The sequence below is a fragment of the Uranotaenia lowii genome, chromosome 2, assembly GCF_029784155.1.
Source record: "Uranotaenia lowii strain MFRU-FL chromosome 2, ASM2978415v1, whole genome shotgun sequence".
Lineage (NCBI taxonomy): Eukaryota > Metazoa > Arthropoda > Insecta > Diptera > Culicidae > Uranotaenia > Uranotaenia lowii.
The window spans coordinates 85,604,498-85,628,770 of NC_073692.1; the positions used below are offsets into that span (position 1 = coordinate 85,604,498).

Below are 24,273 nucleotides of genomic sequence, written 5' to 3' on the forward strand. Positions count from 1 at the left end.
ATGATACGGACATACAGCCCTTTCCATTTTCGAATGCAAGAAGTGGTCACGAACTACTATTAAATAATTTTTAGTACCTAAAGGGCGTAATATTTCAATTTATTTGACTGATAAGTTTTCAAATTATGGGCTTGTGATATAGCTCAGTTGGCAAGTCTATTGTCTCCTGAGCCGATGTCCGCGAGTTCGAGCCCAAGAGCAAACATCGAACACAGTTGTACCGGATAAGTTTTTCAATAACCATCCGCCAACTGCACCGTTGATAAAGTCGCGAATGCCATAAACATGGTAAAACGACTAAAATCGAAACAAAAAGAGGTTTTCAAATTATGCCAAATATAATATGAATATTAACTTGCCTCCTTCTTTCCGACTCCACCCAGAAATAAAGAAGCCTCAAATTATTCATACGCAAAAATCCCGCTTCTTTCTGTTTGTTGAGTTCTCGATTTATGTCAACAAACTTTTATTGAAGCTCTGAATGTTTAATTAGTTTTCAAGCTAAGCACCGCAACTACATGGAACTCACTTTGTCCCTCTTTTCTTCACACTTCACAATGCAGAAAGGTTTGCAACAATCATAGAAACATATCTCGTACATTACAACTTATGCCAAAAAGCATGAATGACATCTGACGACGACGATACGTTATACTGAAAATTAATATATTTTTATTTCTTCCAGTATAAATTGCAAATTAAATTCATATGGATAAGCTGTTATCTTACACAGAAAAAAAATTTTAAAAGTATACGGAATCTAAAATGAGAGGGATCTTTTTTTCCACAGTGTAATTGTGGAAAGATGTAATTTTACAACCTTTTTGATTTATTGTTAATTGATTTTAATGAAAAAGTGTAAAATTGAGCTCTTTTGGTATAAATTTATACTCCCTGATTGAAAAATATGTTTTTAAATTTAAATTTACATCTTAAACAATGTAAAGTATGACAGATCAACTGTTTTTCTTTTGTTCGCAGACTAAGTTCAATCATTTTGACACGCGATGGTGTTTTCTAGAACGAACAGCAAAGTTAGAAGCAGTTCGCGATAGTTTAACGGATCAATGTAAGCCAGAGCAAATCGATGCCCGAGAAGGCAAAACACACAAGATCCCGATTAGGTAAATATATGAAGTCAAATTTCAAGCGATAAACCAAAGATGTTTAAAATGAGTTTCTCTTCTTTCTTTGCAGTGACGAGGATCCGGAACCATGATTGTCCGGAACAAAATTTGATACTGGTGACGATGACTGTTAAAATATGATCAGGATTCATTATTGTCATCTTCGAGTCCAATAAAGTACCTGCCTGGCCCTGCTCTTGGTGATGATAGTGGGTGAATTTTTTAAATTTACTTTTGTACTGTTTATTTAAAATAAATTGTTCAAAAAATTTATCACTGTTTTTAATAGCATATGAAACATCCAAAACCTGGATATTCAACAAAAATTGAAAACATCCAGAACAAAACTTCAAAAATTTTACATCGTTGTTTATTTTTACACGACAATAAGCTGATCCATTTTCGTTTTAAATTTCGATCTAAATTGTTTTCGATCTAAATTTACACGCCTCAATAGAATTTTAGATAAAAAACGATGTTCCGTTTTCGTGCATCGTTTTCGATCTAAAATTACACTAATTTTTCTTGCAGTGTATGAATCAATAAAAAAAATGGTTTTCATAGGAGAAAAAAATGCTTAAATTTTATTATTCAACTGAATTACTATACTATTTTCTCTATTTTTTTTGCATTTTAAAACTTTCTGAGATTTGAGCTAACTGACTTGATATGTTCATTGTAAATCGATTGAAAAGCAGATTTTCGAAAATTGAATGGATCGAGAAAAAAAATTTGTTAATGTTTCGACAGTGGTATGAATATTTTCTAAAAATTTTCATGTAAACATCGCGAAGGCAAACATTTATTAAAGTTTATTTTGCTCCTATTTTTCTATTTCATTCTTCATTTCAATTCAGATACACCGAGTCAAGTGCAAAGGGATTTTATAATAGTTGAGTTTTTATCAATCTAAGGAGAAAATATGTAAATTTTTATTTAAAACAAATCAATTTTCTTTTTTTTTGCAAAACTAAATCAGTTCGCAACAAACTCTTGTTGGAAGTAAAATCACAGAGAACCAGAGTTCGGGCTGGAGCCCCAACCGTGTGTAAAAATACCAACCGTGATTTCAAAATAAACGACGCCATTTTTGCAACTTAGCTAAGAGCCACCAGATGTCGTTACCGGTACTTTTAGTTTTTTCATTTTTTCTACACGCTCAGACGATAGTACCTTCAACGAATGAAAAATGCGCTCAAAGCCAAACTTATATTCAGTCACTCAATCGGGTATTAAAATAATTGTATATGGTTTTTCAGTTTTTGGCCTGTGTTTGTTTTTGTCGACATGAAATTCACTACATCAAGACTAAATTGATTTTTTTTATAATTTAGAATAAATTTCGATGATGAACACAAATTTCAATAATTCGTTCAGTTTTCTTTATCTTCACAAAATTGTTATCTCGGTAGGATTGATGAAAAATTGGCGCATGGTGTTATCGGATATCTGTAATAAGTATAATAGAAGGGGGTAATATTTGAAGAATTTATAAAATTTTGATATCGATTTGCTTTTAAATGCCTTTTGCTATTCCCTTCAATTCTTAGGATTCTTAGGTGTCCGGGTAACGTCCATGCCATTACTTTGCTCTGTCTAAGAAGCCTAATTCGATAAGAAGCTATTCCAATTTTCGAATATTTTCGGAAGTAGGTACTGAAGTCCTATCCTGGCAGAAATGACGCGATGTTTACAAGCTAGAATTGCGCAATGTTCGAACGCAGATGAGTGGTGATACTTTCGATAAATAAGATTTAAAATGTTGTTATGAGTGAAATTTGATTAAAAAAAATCTGATCCTAAACAAAAAGTGGAGTTAATCCATTAGAGGGGTATCATAAATTAACACATCATACAGAAATTCTGCGGCAAATGTTGACTGAACTATTTTTGAAATTATAATTCATATTAAAACAGACACATAATTAAAATCTTATATGAACTTTCTCTTCAAACAACTAAATAATGTTTGCTTTTTTCAAACTAAATCAGTGGCTCAATACAAAACGAGTACCAAATGAGGTAACATTGCCAAAAGAAAAAGATTTCGTTCAAAGAGCATATAGTTCCTGCTGCAAATTTCATTATGTTGCTTTTTCTACACCCCAAAAAAAGAAAACTAGCTGAACTCTGTTTTGGTGCCACCTGGAAGTAAATTTTGGGTTATTTATGTTCTGAGTGTTCTCAACTGTTGTCAAAAAAAAATCGACAACAACAGCTGAGTCACTTAGCTAAGAGCCACTAGATGGTGCTGTTTTTAGGCTAATTTTAACGGTTTTAAAATGGCCGACGATTCAAATTCTTACACACGGATTCGACACATATTTGTTCGGGGCCCGTTCTCTGGTTCTCTGTGGTAAAATGTTGACAAAAAGTTGTTTATATGTTACAATTTTTCCTGTTTATTGAGGCAAGTGAAAACACAATTCTTTTTCTGAACTTATTCACAGATGCGTTACAAATTCAATACGTGTTTATGGTTGTTTTATCAAATTTCATTGATGTATCTGCAGTTTTTCTGCAGTATAAGTTTATGTTTAATACTTCACTTTTACTCAATGGTGTTTTAAACAAAAGACCTTCGTTTACCAAGTCATTTAATAGTTTTGAATATGCACTTCAGATTCAACACGCGGGATACCCCTTTCTGACCATTCTCGTATAATGCTGAATTATTTTGGTCAGAAAATTCTTAGAAAGTAGAATATTCATGGCTAAAAGCCGCCTTTGAACTTTTTATCCGTGTGACATGACAGTTAATATTATGGCATCAGTATTACATTCATATTTTTTAGACAAAATTGCTGCTATAATTAACACGAAATCAAAATAGTTTTAACTTTTAAAACCGTTTATATGGTTTTGATTCAATCGGCAAAATATTAATCTAGGTCACATCCAGGCCTCATTTATAGTTATGTGCTGTTCAAACGAGATAGGAATCAAGAAGAAAAAATCACATCTACGCTTCATAGCCTTGAGAAATACGCGCCCAAATGTTCCCACTAATCAGTATGCTATACCATGGTCACTACCCTCTCGTGACGCCTCGACCATGGAGACGAAAAACCAAATCCCCAAAGGAAAAAAACTCGAAAAAATGGAAGCCATGACGTTTGTTTTATTCAAATTATTACAAATTTAATTATTACAAACAATTGATGCAACTTTGTGTGTTTTTTATTCGATATGAACTGATTCGCATGCCTACAGAATATTCTAAAAATAATTTCATTTGCATCGTTTGGATCATTTTGGAGGAGTGGTACTACAAACACCGTTACAAAAGAATTTTATATAATAGATATACTACAGGTAGGTTTGTATATATCCTCCACTTTTGTAGCTATATACAATTTTTCAAGTGAATAACGATCAATTAATCTGGTATATTATCTGGTACCTATAGGTAATTCTTTTGTGGATAAAGCCTCCTCAAATGTTTGCTGGGTACTTTCGGCCGAATGACCTAGCCTCTTTAATGGATAGGACTGAATCAGCAAAACCTGTATGTTGATTTTTTTTGTAATTTCTTTATCTGAAACGGCTCACACATTGAGGCTTTAAGGAGCCAAACTCGTTTTGTATGTTTACAATTGTTTGCTAAGGTCTGGAACGTCAATTTTTTAATAAAACAGTAAATAGATTGGAAAACGTGATAATAAAAAGAATTATAGACGAAGATCAATAGCTCTTATGAAAAGGTATATTTCGAAAATGTAATAATGTAATTCATGTCTATTGCAGTTAGTATATCTCTCACTGGGGTACAGGGTGGTCTTGAACCCAAATAGAATCTATTAAATTCGCTCTAGCGGCCAGGTGGACCTCACACGACCAAACGATATGCTCGATGTCGTGGTAATTTTTGCAACAGCCACAAAAATTGCAATATTTATATGATAGAGTACCGCAGGAATAGTGATTGGACATGAGACGGGAGAATATACGAATAAAATCTCAACTCAGGTTCAATCTGTTAAACCAGGGCTTAAAACTTATCCTTGGAATAATCGAGTGAAGCCACCGTGTATGTTGGTTGATGTTAAATAAAAATACAAATAAAAAATTCAGACAAAAAAATTTCGATCCATTTGGCTAATTCTGAGAGCCAATATATTCTTGTCAAGTTTCAACATGTGCATATTGTCTTCATAACTTTTCTTTCACTGAGGGTTTAGTTTTTTTTTTTTTATAAACTTCATTGTTTGATGCCCATTTTCAATGATAATAAAAGAAGTACCTATGTACATATTTTATCAAATTAATGGCTGCTAAGGCAGTTCAAAAAAGCATCATGATCCCAGCGCAGCACACATTATTCATTACACCCTTAACAACACTGAACAAAGCCTCCTCTAGAGAGAGAGAACGCTAAGGAAAAATGAGCAAATCATTTTACAGAAGCAGCACGACACGAGGCGTCACTCTTTCAACGACACGATACGTTTTCCTTTGTGACATGACAGCCGGCAGCAGCGTGCGGTTAAAATGAAAACACCCGGTGTGGAAAACCGATGGTTTTTTTTTTCTCTATGTCTCTTCATTTTTCTTTTTCTTTAATTCCGTTGTGGAACTCGACCGAAGCGTAATGAATATTAATAGCAACAAGCAGTTAACAAATTGAAAACATGAACAGCTGAAGTTTGCGCGTTTCGGAGCTTTCCGGTTTATGTTCTCTGTGAGTTTGTTTTGATGGAAACGTTCTTGTCATCTCGGGAATGCTTAAAGGCTTCACTTTGGTTGTAAACTTTAATATTGGGCACTGCTATAACTTAGTTGTTCATTTCCTTGGGTTTTAAAATCAACTGAAGTAGCAAATATCACTAATTTTTTGTATCACCTGGACATTTCACTAACTTCAATTCCTCGGTATCCTTTTTTAAGTTTTTTTTTAAATCCCATTACAAAAAAGAAAACCTTGTGCAGGTACTTACTTTTCCAGTTCCGCGTCCAGGTCGTTCTTGCGCAGCTCCAGCTGCCGGAGCAAATTGTCACGCTCCATCCGGGAAACACGTTCACGTTCTTCGTACAGTTCACGCAGATTGCGGATGTTGGTCATTTGTCGTTCGTACTCGCGGCGAAGATCGGTGGACATTATCTGCAGCTCGCGCTCGTGCAGAGAGTCCTCAATCTGGCGCAGCTTTGCCTTCAGCTGCAAAGGGAAACAACGAAGCAAAAATTAAAAAAAAAAATCGAAACAAAACAAATGAGACTCGGTACAGACAAGCGCTTTGAGAAGACTCAACGTAAATCGAGGTGAAAATGGCTGGCAACAAATAGAATAACGGCGAAAAGCCATTTAATTAGGACGAAACAAATGACGTGATATTAAAACATGGAAACTGCGCAATAAATGTGTCGCAGACCGACATGAACATCCTATACCAGAAAAAAGCAAAACCAAACACGTTTTGGGAAGCACAAAATATGCAACTGACATCAGGATCTGTTTCACTATTATTAGTTGCACCCGGTAATAGAGCCATATTCGGAAACATTGTCCAACTATAATATGCACAATTAGGTTTTCCCCATTTTTCGTTTATTGCGGGGGACTTCAAGCAACTGCTACACGAAATAATGCAATTAGATTCCTCAGAATTGTCATTCAACAATTTTCACGATACCTAACAAATAATCTATCTCTTTTTATTAGTCGTTTAATGGTTCTTTACAATTCGCGGCTTATTAATAGCAACCATAGCCCGATTTATTATTCATACTTTGTCAAACAAATGCATTGAAAACTGTAAAAAAAAATATTGGTGATCAGATAACTGATGTAACAGGTAGATTGTCCATTTCCCAGCCATTTAAGCGTTCTCGGGAATCGGAAAATTTTACGATCCGTTTCCCGGGAATTCTCGGGATCCCGGGAAACAAAAGTAGTTGATTTTTTTTACTCTGTTAGGTACTGGTCTCTATGATATTTTCTTAAATTTTAGAAAGTAGTTGCGAAACATTTAAAACTTTATAATGTCTCAAATATTTAATTAGCAAATATTAAACCCAAGACCCAAAATCTAAGTACCTTCAACGATAAACTTGCCTGATTCATGCTGCAAAACTTTTAAACCCATAATCACACTTAAAATACACTTGAGAATTCATTCAAAAGAAGGGATAAGTAAATTTCTTCCTTTCAAGTGGTTCATGTACATTTAATTTTTCTCTCTCTTAAGTTTAAGGTAAATCCAATATCTATCTACTCATTTTAAGTGACTGGCACTTGAAATTCTATCATCGATCGACTACACTAGAAATCATTGCTTTTCTTTTGCTTTCGATTGAACTCAACAGAGCATGGAAGTAAAGCAAAGTGGTTATTTATTGGATTTATATCAATGATATGTGTTCAAAGCTTGTTGACGATGTCTCTCGGAACTTGCAGCGATTCGCCAAAAAACAACTCGAACTGAAGATAAGGAAAAGTTGCAACTTTCATTAGAAACTATCAATAATCCAGGCGAGCATTGCAATGTTTGTTGTAAGTTAGTTTAATAAACCAATCAATGGTTGTATCTTTTCATTTTGTGTTTGATATTTTTTAGATTCCGGGGAGGCTTTTCATGACGATTATTGCTTCTTAGAATCGGATCACAACTGTTGGGCAAAACTAACGAATAAAAATATAATTTTAAATTCTGAATGTCTGATTGATTAAAATAAATTAAAATAAATACAACCCTTAAACAATACATTGTTGTCTTCTCGAATACCAAAACATATTAAAGAAATATCATTTTTACAGAAATATGTGAATGACCTGATCATACACTTACTACCTACATGCTTGGTCACTTTAAATTCACCTGACTGCTAATTTAAGAAAATTTTCACTTTACGGTCACTTGAAATTCACATTAATTTACGTACCGTAAAACGTATTTCAAATATTTAAAGGATGATACGGTCAAAATTTGGTCAATATCAACTTGACGTATTTCTTTCAATTTTGCATTTAAAAAACCTGAACACCCCTCATTTTGAAGGTGTGTGTGTGTAGAATGTTGCTCCTATTTTGATTTTGGAATTCACTCTTCAGTTGTCAAAATGTCGTCCAAGGAAGAAGAGCAGCGTATCAAAATTTTGCTCGCGCATCGTAAAAATCCGAGCTACTCGCGCGCAAAGCTGGAAAAATCGCTAAAAGTTGCCAAATCAACCGTTACAAATGCAATTAAAGTGTTTGGGGAACGTTTGTCGACAGCCAGGAAGTCTGGATCGGGGGGAAATCGAAAACCGGAAGCCGCTGAGACGACAAAGAGAGTTGCCGGTAGTTTCAAGCAAAACCCTAACCTCTCTCTCCGAGATGACGCAAATAAGCTGGGTGTATCGTCTACAACCGTGCATCGAGCCAAAAAACGAACCGGACTATCGACTTACAAGAAGGTAATGACTCCAAATCGCGATGATAAACAAAATATGAAGGCCAAAGCGCAATCCCGGAAGCTGTTCACGACGATGCTGACGAAGTTTGACTTCGTGGAAATGGACGACGAAACCTACGTCAAAGCCGACTACAAGCAGCTTTCGGGACAGGAGTTTTTATACGGCAAAAGGAAGGGGAAAGGTAGCAGATATTTTCAAGCACATGGAACTGTCAAAGTTCGCGAAGAATTATCTGGTTTGGCAAGCCATCTGTACCTGTGGCTTGAAAAGCAGCATTTTCATAGCTTCCGGGACTGTCAACCAAGAAGTTTACGTGAAAAAGTGTTTGAATAAACGTCTGCTGCCTTTCCTGAAGAAACACGGTTGTTCCGTACTGTTTTGGCCGGATTTGACATCATGCCATTACGGTTGAAAGGTCATGGAGTGGTACGCCACCAACAACGTGCAGGTGGTTCCCAAGGACAAGAACCCTCCCAACACGCCAGAGCTCCGCCCAATTGAGAAATACTGGGATATTGTTCAAGGAAAACTGGCTTTCTGCGGCGAAGAAGGTGGACAAAATGGCTGTACCAAATCTGATGGCAGGGGTAAGCGTTAGGCCCGGCAATTTGGATTTGGAAAAGCGGAAACCTAACTGAATATTTATCCTGCATTTTATACTAAATAAACTTGAAAAAGAAATTTGATTTGATTTTTTAAATAAACGATTTCACTGATTTACACGACCTTGACCAAATTTTTACCGTATCACCCTTTAAAGGTATTATTGTGATCTTCAACTAAACATTAACTTTTTTATCCTTTTATTTTGACAACTGAAAGAATTTTGATAACTGGAAGAGCTTGAATATGAAAAAGGATTTTATCCCTGATTTTGATTATCCTAGGCACTTGGGGGATAAAATGGGAGGTGTCCCAAATAATCGAAGTCCCAAATAACATTTATTGTACCCAAATATTCACCCATGTCAAATTTGGTTCCATTTACTTGATTATTTCTCGAATTTTGCAAAAATTTATATAGGAAGCCCTTCCTATTCATCAAATATCTACAGTTCTACAATTCTTACTCAGAAATCATGTTCAAATAAATTTTTTCGCCTTCAATATGAGCAAAAACAAACTGCTGTTATTAACCCGAAGATGTACGGATTTAAGTGCAAGTACTTTTATTTACAACTATATTTCATATTTTGAACTTTATTACAAAAGTGTTATGCTCAAAGTGCATGGAGACTCATCGACCAAATATTTGAATTTCAGCAAAACATGGATCAGAAAAGGCTATACTTTTCATTTCTCAGAAAAAATGAGTTACTGTTTTTTTTCTTTTAAACAACTTCTTTAAACACACCGTAGTGTGATCATAGTCTTGATAAAAAAAAAAAAAAAAAAAAAAAAAAAAAAAAAAAAAAAAAAAAAAAAAAAAAAAAAAAAAAAGAAAAGAAATTAAAACTAGTAAATCGGAATGAAAACTTGAAAATTAACAGCTAAAAGGGGCCCTTGTAAAATAATGTCTAAATTGGTTTTTTTCTTTTACATGAGTTAGGGGCCCCCCCCGAGAGTAAGCAATGAATGATTTCTTCCGCATTTCGCGGGCTGAGAAATTCAAAATCTAGGTATTAAATTTCAAAATTTTCAGGCCAAATTCTGGACAAAGATAAAGTTAATCAAATAACGTCATTTTTCGAAAAAAATGAGAAGAAAATTAAAAAAAATCACATGAAATTTTAATTTTTTTTATCGAAACATGTCAGTAAGGATGTTCAATACAGATCACGCAAGATAAAGGTAAAAAAAACATCTCCTCATTTTCCCCAGCTAACATGGAATCGTAATAGAAATGATAATCCAAATCGAATATTTAGACATTTTCAATAACCATCGTAAACAAGTTGGTATTGAGTGATTTTCTATCATTCATTTACGACAAGCTTTGCCCAAAAAAAGTTGAATCGGATAGCAGTTTAGTCAATTCGTAAATATGTCTCCAAATAGTTGAGAATACGCTAATTCGACATTTACGATTTGAGTGAACTGATTTACGATAAATGGGCGATCCTTCCTTCATTCTTCCTTTGACCGGTTCGTGAACAGAATATCTTACATATAGAGCTATAGCGCGAATCATTTCAACTGATGAGTTGGCCTCGTGGTAAGATACCAGACAGACAACTCGAAGGCTGGAGTTCAAATCTCGGTCGGGGAATTTTTATTTTTTTCGTTTTATTCAAATTACTTCAAATTGTATATTTGCTTTTTGTGGGGAAATCGAATCGATAAAATCTTGTCATTGTAGATATATTGCCTCCACTTTTATAGCTATATGCTATTTTGGTAAGTTTAATACAATCTTTTCATCTGGTATATTCGTTTGATTAATTCTGTTGTTCCTGCGATATACCCTCTTAAATGTTTGCTGGGTCATTACATGCAAACGTCTTGCACAATAATAATGTTAATTAATGCGTTAACTTTCCAATTCATATTCTGGCAGTAAAATTAAAAAAAGAAAAAAAAACAATTCGTTATTGGCGGAATATACCATTCTCCGAGTGCAAGCAAAGCTCGTTTTCTGGATATCTTGGAAAATACTTGGTTAAATGAAATTGTTATAGATGAAATCGATAACTTTGTTTGTGGAGACTTCAATATCAACTACAATAGCGAAGCAGAGTGCAGAGACCTTAAACGTGTTATGGAGGCAAACGGATTAAGACAAATTGTTAATGAAGACACTCGAATAACTCCTTCCAGCAGCACTAGAATTGATTTGGTTTTCACGAATGTGAAGGGAGCTAAAGCGTCTGCAATTCCAGATTTTCGCGTATCGGATCATGAGACAATAAATATTAATGCTGGATTTGAACTGGACAGTTTCATACCAGAAATTCAAGAGACTGTAAATGATTGGTGTCGGTATAATGGCAATGTTTTTCGTCAGCTTCTTGAGGCAGGTATGTCAACCTTGAAAAACACGGACTTTAATGAGTCAGTAAGATGTTTCGATTTATTAATAAAGGAAAGTGTTAATGCACTTGTATTCCAAAGAAAGGTTAAGAAAAAACTCGTACTTAATGGTACAGGTTCGGGTGCTAAATGGTACTCCAGAAACCTTAGGGATATGAAAAAACAAAGAGACAATCTGTATAAACAATTTTTAAGAACTAATAGCGAAAGAAGTTAGCGAAAATACAAAACTGTAAGAAATGAATACTCGCGTAAAATAAAACAAGCGAAAAACCAAGCGATTCAAGATGAACTGGAAAGAAACCAAACAAATGGTAAAGTACTTTGGAAAACAATCAAACGATTAACAAGTTCAAATGCTGCCAGAGAAGACTCCGTCTTGTTCGATGGGGTTGAAATCACGGACGAAACAGAAATTGCAGAGAAGTTTAATGACTTCTTCATTGACAGTGTCATGGAAATCCATGACAGCATTCCGACTGGTTCTAATTTCTACTCAGATCATGTGATTTACAATAGTGGAAGTTTAAGTTCGTTTGAAATAGTAAGTAATGAAGAGTTCTATGAAATCGTAAAAAATATGAAGTCCACTGCTGGGATCGACAATGTTTCTTTGAATGTATTTAAAGATTCTCTACCGGTAATAGCAAATCAGTTGAGACATATTATCAATACCAGTCTACAATTAGGGAAAATACCTTATACGTGGAAGCGTTCGACTGTTATTCCTATTCAGAAAGAGAAAAATGCGAGAGATGCTAAATTGTATGCTAAATTGCATGTTGGAAATACAAGAAAAGGTGCTTGAACTGGCAGTAAAAAAGCAATTTCTACTTTTTATTGAGTCAGAAGGAATATTGATCGACGAGCAATCTGGATTTAGAAAGCAGCACTCAACGGAGTCCGCAGTAAATTTGATGCTTCGAAATTGGAAGATAAATATGGAAAACGTTCGTTACACAGTTGCAGTATTTCTGGACTTCAAGAGAGCTTTTGAAACAATTGATCGGCTAAAGCTGGTAGAACTATTAGAAAGAATAGGTATCAACGGAACGGCTCTAAACTGGTTTAAGGACTACTTAAATAGCCGAATGCAAAGAACAAAATATGGTTCATCTTATTCGAGATTTCGAGAAAATAATCTAGGTGTCCCACAAGGAAGTGTCCTGGGTCCCTTGTTATTCATATTGTATATTAATGATATGAAAAACTGCCTACGATATGGTCGTCTTAAACTGTTTGCTGATGATTCTGTCTCCTACTGGAATGGTAATGACTTAGAGCTTTTAATTGAAGAGGCAAATGCCGATTTGGAAAATATCGCAGAATTTCTGAAACGTAGAAAATTATGTCTAAATCTAAACAAAACCAACTGGATGGTTATCGGTAATCGGAAGATTGGAGTTTGTCCAGATTTGTTCATTGATGGTTGTGCCATCGAAAGAGTGCGCCAAGTCAAATATTTGGGAATACAAGTCGATGAAAAGCTTAATTTCATAGCCCATATCGATTATACAATTAAGAATATCGGTGGTAGAAATATGGTATATTCTGCCGAATTAGCCGATACATGACTTTCTGGTCAAAAATAATTTATGTTTAATCTGTTATAATGCCACACTTCGACTATTGCGCTACAAGATTGCTCAATGCATCTGATACACAAACAAATCGACTGCAAAGAATACAAAATAAAATAATGCGAGTAGTAATACGTTGTAATCGATACACTCCTAGTGTTTTAATGCTGGATATTCTTCAATGGTTATCAGTTAAACAAAGGATTGCATATAACAGCTTAATTTTTATATACAAAATGAAAAATGGAATGTTACCATCTTATTTTATGGAAGGCCTGCAGTACGGAATCGACATACACAGATACAATACCACAAGAGCACAAGACTTCAGACTGCCCAACACTAAAAAAGAGATTAGCAAACGCTCTCTTTTCTACAACGGATTGAAAATGTTCAACATTTTACCGCCGAGTATCAAAGACAGTGTGAATATAAGCATCTTTAAGAAACTAACAATACAACACATAAAACAGACTATTTGATAAAAGGACCAATCCTAAAAAGGATCATACGAAAGTGATGAAGATCTGAAAAAAAAAAATCAGATATGAAACTGTACGGTGATGGACATACGCGGGAGTAAGACGAAAAAGTCGTACAGAATAAGAAAATAAATGTTAAATTTAAATATCCAAAGGATAAAATGTCCCTCCCACTTCTAAAGAAGCGTATGGGGTGGAGGAAGGACCCAAATGGGCCTAAGGGACCATCACAAAAAAAAAACTTATTTCTACAAAACCGGATCATAGTGCTAAAAAGAACAGAGAAGCTCTGAAGCTATTGTTGAATACCATTTTCACAAGTCGTTAGTGCTTATGCTTTCTTGGGTTTTACTTTTACATTTTTTGATAGGAATTTTTAAAATAGCCCAATTATGAATATATTCACTTTTACTAAATAAAACTTAAATCTTTATGAGATTAATTTCAGAATTTTACACGGGAAATATCCGGGATAATACCAGGTATTATTATAACTGTTCATTTTCCAATCATTTTTTATTGAAATTTCCGTTGGTTTGTAAATTCTAAAACCTTTTTTTTTTTTTTTTAAATCTTAGCTTAGCTTAGCTTAGCTTGATTGACTACTCACATCCACCTTTAATTATTGAACCCGAAATGCTTTGTTCATAGTTTAAAGTAATTAGTCAAAATTAATTAATTCCGTTCGACTTTTTCAGTGTATTTAGTGATTATCATTTTTATTTTCATGGCAATTAATTTAATTGCATTTCGAATTCCATAATCGCAGGCGTGGCTAAGTGGAACGAATTCCACATCGCCAATGGTTGCTACTCCGTGATTGACCGAGGCCATCAATTTTGCCCAAAGGTCAAAAGAATTGCGTCTGGGATTGACAGCACATTCACAGTGAACAAAACTGATGCTCTCTCTTTACACATCAATAACGGTGCCGGCCACGTCCTAGTAGTCAATAGATAGGTTGAAAGAGAGAAAAGGATGAAAGATAAATTTTGTGCTTTAGAACCGAGGTCACCTCTGCATCCTAGCAAATAATTTTGGTTTGGAGGTTTGGATGATAGGATATGATCAGGAGACACTTTTGACAAGTGCGATCTTTTTTTAGTATCCTAATGTTCTACTATCTTGAAGGCGATAATCATTACTAGTGACAATTTAAGAGAGTTGAAAGTTATTAATAAAGAATAATCTAGTTAACATTTTTCGTATATATTATATATCTTGTATCTTACTAAAAATTTATATTCTTCAATGATTTTGCTTATTATTTTTCCCTATAACCCTGTATTAATAAAAATTCGTTTGAAAAACTTAATTGGGAATTCTTGACTACCAAGCATATTTTTTACGTATGGGCAAAATATTCTAAAAGAAAAGATTGACTTTCACTTACCAAACGTACAAACGATTCTTAAATTCTTCGATGCTCAATCAATATTTGTCTTAAGGTTAGAAATGTCCATTCATGCGTGTACCAGAGCTTTTTCTCTAAATTATTTTAGAATACGTTTGAAATACTATCTTCAAAGTAATGTAAAGTAGGAATTCTAAAATAATAATAATAATAATAATAATAAAATCATAATAATTTGTAATAATTCATATTTTTTTACTTGAATAACCCTTTTTGCCAACGATATGACTGAAATTTCAAATGAACATTTAAACATATGATAAAAAAGACAATTCAAAAATAAATAAAAATGCAAAGTTATCATTCAAATATGAATAAATAAAAAAACATTTGAAAATAGAAAAAATATATTACTGACAAGAAGCTGAAGATGTCGTGAAATTAAGTTATTTAGTAATTAAAATATTACAAACTTTTTATTAATCATAACTAAAAACAATTCATTTCTTATATCAGAGATTTTGATTAGGTTGGGTACAAGCTTGAGTTTGCTATCAACAATTAGTAAAGAACACGTCAAATTATCTCATCTTTTCTCAATTTTTTAAACTTGAATTTGAGAAATTGTATAAACCTGAGATCGTAAGCGAAGCGACAATTTTTCTGGATTTTAGAAAACTAAGTATCACTTGTAGTGATACGTTTCAAACTAAAAATTAAAGCTATTGGTCTCCAAGAAAAATAAAAATAAATCATTCCTGTTTGTAAAATGTCAAAGAAAAAGCAAAGCACACACACACACACACACACACTGATTTCCATGTTCACTTGCTAGCCTAACATGTCGGCGATAATCATGCTTTACAACATGCAAACCCTTTCATTATTAAAATAAACCCTGTCACTTACATATTTCGGTCACTTGGGATATAGGTGCATGAATAACGTTTTAAAGTTGACCTGTCGACATGCACATCATTGAACATTGTTATTAAACTGCATTTTCGTACAACAATATTAAACATAGTTTTCACTGTGAATTTGGCAACCACCTAATACAGTTGTTTAGCTTTTACTGAACGAAGGATTCTTCAAGCTTACTGGACGTGGATAACTTTAAAAGCTTTCATCTTTGTGAATTGGAAACGAGCTTTCGTTCATTATTTTTAACAATATTGCATGCAAGTTGAAAAAATTGTTTGTAAGTCAATCTATCTGCCAAACAGAAACATTATTCTACATAATTAATAGGAAAATTTGCGAATAATAGAGATATTAACTTAATCAAATTTATACTTAGCTTGAATTGGGTGCTCAGGTAATTCACTCTTTCGGGAAAAGGGTAAGTTCATCTCGGTGGCGACGAATGTTAACGCACCGGAATACGGAGCTGAGACACGAATTGAGACACTACCGCACTCTGCATTTCAGTTAAGCTAACTATTTCACTAAACCACCTCCACTTCACTCCACTCTCTCCATTGTATGGGTCATCCGAAGACCAGAAAATCAAATGATTAAAAAACTAAATTTTCGACTTTCTCGTAACTTCACTTTGAACATTTTATGATGCACGGTCGCACTAGTACTAGGCTCATCGATCTATGATAATTTCACAATTTGAATTGATGAATATCACGTAAAAATTGTAAAATTTTCTAAGGCTTGAAAATTCATGACAACTATCAAACAGTGTTTCCAGAAACTCCCCTTTTTTTTTTTTTTTTTTTTTTTTTTTTTTTTTTTTTTTTTTTTTTTTTTAAATCTGTATAAAAAAATATAGCTGCTTTAATTAGACCAATTGATAGTATTGAGTTTCTTCATTGAATTTCCATGCCCTAGACTCGAAATTCGAATTGAAACATTTTCAACTGATTTTTTCTAAATTTTATCCTGAATTCAGCATATTATTTAAAAAATTATCATTCTCGAATTATTTTAATCATAAAAACGATCTCATAGTTGAGTTGCTAACATCATCGAGTGTTTCTCTTAACATGAATATTTCAATGGCTTTAACCTTATCTTTTTCCAGATTCAGTTCATTGAGATTTTCAAGTCTTGTGTTGTTTCTTCAGTCTGTAGTTCAGTTTCTTGGTTTTTCTGAATTTTGAAAACTCAGGATCTTTGTTTAAGATAATTAACTTATTTTAATTCTTTATCCGACTTTTCAATGATAACTGATTATGTGTTTTTATTTAAACATTTAATCTGTATTTTGATTTTTCTTCAATCGATCGTTTTCGCATTTATACCCCTTTGGCTTTGAGTGCATCTAATGAAACTTTTGTCATACTTAGAATAACAATTTGATAACAATTTATTTTTATCTGATAATAATAACATTCATAAACATCTTATGAAAACCTTTTTTTAGCGTTTCAAAGATATTAGATTAAGAAACACATTTTCTGCAAATCCTTCTTTGGTTCTGATTGTAATTTTGAACCTTTTTTTTTTTTAAATTTAATTTGTACATATTTTGTTTCTTTAAGCTTGATTTGAAATTGCGAAATTTGAAATCAAAGCTTCGGACATAAATTAAAATTTGTAGGAAAAATGATAATGATTGTGATTATTAATCATTTAATATTAAATTTTTTTCTTTTAGTTTTCAAATGAAGAATTGATTAAAAAATGTAATATTAAATTTAAAAAATAATCATGATTTGAAGTGTGAATTCTCAATCAGGAAAAAAAGTGTATTTTGAAGTTAGAAGAATTTAATCAATAGTTGATAATTGAATTTTATTTGATAATAAGAAGAAAATATTTGAGTATATTTCAAGAGTGCAAGTGATCAAAGTCAGAGATTAAAACTTTTTCTATATTTGAATTATTCCAGTAATTAAAATAAAAGGCTACAAACTTTATATATAAAAAGTACAGATTGATAAGTGACTAATGAGAAACTTAAATAAAAAGCAAATAATTTCAAGTTTTGTTGTAAAAATCTAATGCACAATGATAATAGTAATAAAGTTAACATTGCCCATTAAAATTTAACTGCTACTTTAATAAAGATAAATTAAAGATAAATTAAAAATCATGATCGATTAAAATACATGATTTTATACGATGAAAATAAATAAAACGTTATTAAATTTTCAATCGAAGGTTTTAAAGTTATTAATTTCAAGCACTGAATATTTGTCGCTTCCAATTGAATTATTTAGTCCAGGAAAAAAGAGAAGGTGGAAACTATGGTAAGAATTTAGATTTAAAGGCTTCAAAGATGATTACGTTTTCAGAAAAAATAACAAACATATAAAAATATTTCAATAAATTTAAAAAGTTTGATTTAAAAATTCGATTAATTTATTTGAAAATAAAATCAAAATACGAAAATGAAAAAGATAAGTTTTTGAACATTTTAGACTTAATCATTTTAAAATCTTATTAATAGAATTTATTTGGTAACTTAAGGGAACTGGTAGATATAAGCGTCCTGAACTCGAACAAATTTTGACTCCTTACGTTTTGTGTTTATTAGCTTTATGATATATCGGTTTTAATTGACATCAATCATTGATAACTTATTATATAACATATCTTCATTTAAGAAAAAAAATATTTTGATTTTGTTCATTATATGTATCTATTTAATTCAATTAAGAAATAATATTTCATGGATGATAATGCATGATCTTAAAAAGGTCAATTCCACTGCTTTTTAAATTTTTAAAGCATTAAATATTCAAAGTATTTCAGATACAACTGAATAAAATTGAAAATTTTTTTTTTTTTTTTTTTTGTCTTTATTAGAGAGACTTTCAGCCTTTGTGAAAAAAATTTAATTCATTTAACAAAATTGTTCAATTTTGCAAAACGATTTGATTTTTGCTTTAAAACAGGAAACATTAAATTTGGTTCAAAATATCATTAAAACTAGGGAAATGTAAACAAATAGAAAAACCATATGACCCATTCCAAGCACCCCTGAACTGGAGAACCGATTTTTATTTTTCATTATCCAAAAATAAATTACATAGCGTTAGAAAGGTTATATTTTAAGTGTAATTTTCCATTAAAAGATTTTCAGTTACCTTTTTAAAGAATTGAGTATGTTAACGTTGAAATTAAAAAAAAAATAGTATGAAATTAAATTGATTTTTGCAAATATTCTTTACTTATAACAAAACTTTGTCAAAAATCTAGTAATGTCAATAAAATTACTGCAAAATGATGGTAGTTAAGCAATCTTTTAAACATGATATAAGATAAATAACAGTTACTGCAAGTTAACGCTCTAGAATCGTTGATAAAGGTGACTTTTTTTAATCGTTGTGACGTCACGAAAATTCTACTGTTTTTAAATTTATGATTTACTGAAATTTCACATATTGTCGAAAGTTGGAGGTCTCTTCAAACTTTTTGAGTGGAATTTAATGCAATTTTTAGATTGAAAATCGGTTTAGCAGGTTGTGAGTTCCACCCGGGTAAAGAATGCGTTGTGACGTCACGAAAATTTATTCACTTTTTTTGAAAACATTCACGACTTTTTACTTCAACAGTATGATAGTATTTCTTCAATACAAATTCAACACAACAATGTGCTTCAATAAACGAATTCTATTATCAAGTTTTTAAAGAAACTAATTTTTTTTGCATTAACTTAGTTGTTTTTAAACATTTCTAATAAAACATATAAAACAGCGCTTAAAAACGCTTGATTCAAGAATTAACAAACTATCAAACAAATGAAATTCTCATCGATTTTTTAGAAGAATATTTGTGAATCATAAAGCAGGTAGGTATCTGTGATTTAAATAAAAATCTTGCAAAAGATCAAGTTCTTCATATATCTATGTTAGAATGAAAAACATCGCTAATAGCTTCTATTTTTTTCTGGCATTATGTTCAAACAAAATAAGTTCCATGAAATAAATGTAATGAGATTCAAAAAATCTTTGAACATGGTAAACTTAATAGATTAACTTTTTTATTAGAAAATGCATAAGATTTTCATAAAAGTTAATTAATAAAATTATTTATATTATTTTAATACAAAACTGCCCTCATTGAAATTTCCACCTCAAAGAATGTCACTAGAAAATCCAAATCGAACCCCGTGTTCACATAAAAACTCACAAAAGAGACTTTGAACTGAATTACAAAATTGAATAAATTCAAATATGTACTAGCACAAGGTCTCATGCAAAATTTGGGTCAGATTATTCTAAGGGAAGGGGTCACGCAATACACCTGAAGTTTGTATGGAATTATGTAGATTTTGTTCGGCATGATAAAAAAAACCGTTTTTCGTCAATAATTTAGGTCTTTATCAACCAATTTTTCTTTTAATTTGAGTATTTTAAAGCTTTGATTATGACAATATTTCATCTGAGGAACGCGTCTCGATTAGAGTTATCATAAAACAGCTATAACGTTCAAAATTAGCGTCGATTAACGATCATTCAGGTATTTTTTGTATTTGACCCATCAGAAGCTAATTTTTGAAAATTTTTGAAAAACCTTTTTAACTAAACCATTGTCGAAATGGGATCTTGAGATAAACTATTTGTCATAATGAAAGTTTTGTGAATGACTATAATTAAAACAAATCAGCCGATAGGGACTTCAGAAATTGGTGCATAACTTGGTTTTCATGTCCTTCCAAACAAAATTTCTCATTATTCCATACAAATTTTAGGCTCATTGTGCTCTCTATTTCCGTGGGCCAATCCCCAAATTTGGCACTGGACTTTGTGTTAGGCCTAGGAAATATTTAAGCTTGCAACTTATAAGATTTACATTAGATGGCTGATTTAGGCACTCTAGTGTCGATTAAGTATCTTTGAAAAGATCGAAGGCTTTGGAATTATCATTTATTTTTCCTTTCCTTTGCAATTAAAGATTAAAAAGATTCAGAAACATATTTCTACGCTTTTACGAATAAATATTTCCTAGTTTTAGTTTTGTCCTAAATAATATTCACATGATCGCTCAAAAAAACTTCGAATAAAATTGATATGAGCAGTGTTGCAAACCTTATCTGCTTATATGGGCCTTTAAGATTTAATTCCTTTTAATTTTTGGGAATAAATGGATCGATTTCATCACCAAATGACATTATTTATTAAGTTTTTAAGCATTTTAAGTAAATTAAGCATCCATTTTAAGATTATACTTTGATTTATTTCATGTAGCTAACCATAAAATTTCGTGACGTCACAACGCTTTGCAAAACTCTTCTTTTAAAAAAAATGGTGCGTTGTGACGTCACGAAACTGAACCGCTCTAAAATAAATTGAAATCGAAATTTGAAAAAATCAAAAACAGCGATATGTTGGTTGTAATAAAACGATACTTTCCTGAAATTTTCATAAAATTTGATCTAATAGAAGAGCAGAAAATTGCGGCGTTGTAAAAAAAACTGAAAAGTGGGAAAAGAGGCGCGTTGTGACGTCACGATTCCTTTTGCTTATATTTTGTTAACTGTTTATTCTATACAAACACTTTTGGTTCCAAATTGTAGAGAATTAAATTTTGACCTTATAATGTACGATTTTCAACAATGTGCGATGTGACCTTTAAAACTTACATATAATATACCAAAAGAATGTTTTGCAAACGTTGTGACGTCACGCTGGAATGGGTCATATAACTTTTTTCGTAGAACTCCAAAGTCTTGATTTTATACCTTTATTTTAAAATATTTTTGCTTAAAGTCTTGATTTTATACCTTTATTTTAAAATATTTTCTTTTTAAATTTTGTCAAAAAAATGCAGAAATTTCTTAAATGATTGTAAAATATGTTCAAAAGTTAATTAAAAATCAAAAACTGATAGAAAAGTTCCATACTTAGATCAAGGGCACCTAAATTAAACAAAATCAACATTTAAATTTTTTATCAACTCGAAGTATGTGGCTATGTGCAATTTATCAAATGTTTTTTAAGTGTGATGTTGAGCATTTAGAAAAACAAGAAACACATAATAATACTGAGACTGGAATTGGTTTCTTAAAGAAAATTTCATATTAGCACGATTTTTTGTAAATCAAAATTTTTAGTAATACAGTAGAGGACACTAGGTTTATGATTTTGTTTTGCTCATTCTGATGACCATCGTGAGTCATGATACATGGCTTCCAACTTATTGATATAAAAATTAGTATTCGATGCATTAATTTTGAAGTTAAAATGGTTGGTCTCAAATTCTGAATCAGTTTGGTTACACTTCTTAATAAAACTCATTCTAAAGACAAGGTAGAAATTTCGAATGTCAAGACATGAGTTTCAACACAAAAGATTGATTGAAATGCAAAAATTAGTTTCAATGTGTGAACGGCATATATGTATGTAGTGTCATGAAATGGAATGTCTCAAGCCTAGAGTGATTTAAGACTTATTTCTGACTTTTTTGTTTACACTTATTGAACACCTTTTAAGATCAAGTAATTTTGCTTTACTACGTTAAAAATTTTAACTTGAAAAAAATCTCCATGGGGGTGGGGGGGGGGGGGTGTTTTAAACCTCTAAACCCCCCCTATTCGCACGGCCATGGGTCCAGTTATACAAATTTTTTAAATACAACTACATTGTTTTCATACAAAATATTTTTTTTTTCAAAAACAAAACTTTCAATTCATACATATAATTGGCGATATTAAAACAAAAAAGTTAAACATATTAGATTATCATTGAATAACCTTCAGCTTCCTCAAAAGAAATAAATTCCAAATGCCGAAAATGCACCAGTTAAAATGCCTTGCTTCGCGTTTGGACATCAAAGTTCAAGTGCAATGAGTTGACACGCTCCACACACGAATATAGAAATCCCTACTTATAAATATTTCGGCGACGCCTCAGCCGGTTTCCCAAATGAGTTCATTGCCGGCACTAAACAGTCTGCTCGAGTTTTGGCACCGAATTCGTAAACATCAACTATAGGTAGCTATCAACACCTGTCAACGTGGCAATTATGCCTACACCACCAACTCGCACTTACTTGATCAACTTGATCCTCCCGGATGGTGATGATTTCCTTGCCGGCTTTGATCACTTCCTTGAGGCTCTTAATCTGGTTCCGTAGCTGATCGTTTACCGTTTGAAGGGAGAGAGTTTCGGCGTTCGAGATCTGTAGCTGGAATTGAAGCTCCGCGAGTTCTGCCTTCAGTTTTCGCAGCTCAGAGCTGTGATCTTCCTGTGTGGTTTCGTTTGTCTGGGCTTGTGATTTCAACTGATCGATGGTATCCTGGAGGGAGAGAATTTCTGCATTGGCTTGCTGCAGATGAAGCTGTGACTCAGCCAGGTCTTTGCGCAGGGCTCGACGTGTTTCATCCTGTGAAAGTGAGTCCGATGAACTGTCTGCAGAGCTGTCGCTTTGTCGGTGCTCTGTCTTGTCGTGAGAATCTTCCACGTGATCATTTTCACAGCTTTCATTGACGGCAACAAATACATCAGCAGGCAATTGCTTTGTTTGATCTTGTCCTTGTATGTATTGGACCAGTGTAAGGTTTTTACTTTTTTCCTCTTCCAGGTCTTTTCTCAGCTGATCCATCTCTTGCCTGATTTCCGCCATTTTCGCTTTTCGAAGCTCACGATGCCTCGCGATCTCCTCTCGAAAATCTGCCAATTTGTCGTTTTGTTCCCCACCATCACATGATTCAAACTCATCAGGTTCATCGTCCTTGAACGAACTTTCAACAACACTATTTTCTGACAAGTTTTCTGATTTATTGCAAATTATTGCACAATTTTCCCTCACTTCTACATCTGCTGAGTCGTCGTTAACGTGCTGAGTTTCTTCCCATCCGCTTTCTGTTGGCGCGCCATTCGATGTATTTCTCTCCTCTTCCTCCCCGCGGCTCCCATTAGTCGATATAAAACTACCCATTTTCCCGAGCGTGATTTTTCTTCACTTGCCCAGATTACGTTGGTGGAAAATTAATCACCTCCGTTTAAACTACTCTTGAGCAGCCGTTGACTAATATTTATTTGCACAACCCTTGCCGGAACAATCGCTGAATCATTTCGCGCTATCGTTTTCCTCGAATTGAAACCTACTTTACTAGCCGAATTATCAAATGAATCATAAAATTGCTACCCGAATAAAATATAAAATGAAAATTTCAATCCAACAGAAGGCAGAATCGTTTCGAGTGCGTCGTGCTTCTGTTCGAGTTTAAGAAATCGCGACGACTGAGCTATTTTTGGCGGGCGGCTGCTGACTGGCGAATGCGATGCCGTGGTTTAGTACAACTGAAAACCAAGCCATGAGATGCGATGAGATGCGCGCGCGACTTTTCCGGCTGATTTTTCCCTAAACATACTTGACCAATACATATACACACTCGATCACCCACGAATGTGACGCGTCCGGCATCTTCGGCGTGGTCGACTGCTTTCGTCTGGATACATGCA

At 32.9% G+C, this 24,273-nt stretch overlaps 1 protein-coding gene across 1 annotated transcript in view; it reads right to left on the bottom strand.

Annotated features, from left to right (window-relative positions):
* The window catches only part of LOC129747018 (restin homolog), a 52,215-nt gene extending 28,144 nt beyond the window's left edge, over window positions 1-24,071 (bottom strand). The window contains exons 1-2 of the mRNA XM_055741031.1: window positions 22,859-24,071; window positions 6,065-6,282 (exon numbers count right to left, since the gene is read on the bottom strand). Of these exons, the coding sequence (XP_055597006.1) occupies window positions 6,065-6,282; window positions 22,859-23,746 (1,106 nt within the window). The 5' untranslated portion in view covers window positions 23,747-24,071. The remainder of the gene's footprint in view (window positions 1-6,064; window positions 6,283-22,858) is intronic.
* Between the last annotated feature and the right edge of the window lie 202 nt (window positions 24,072-24,273).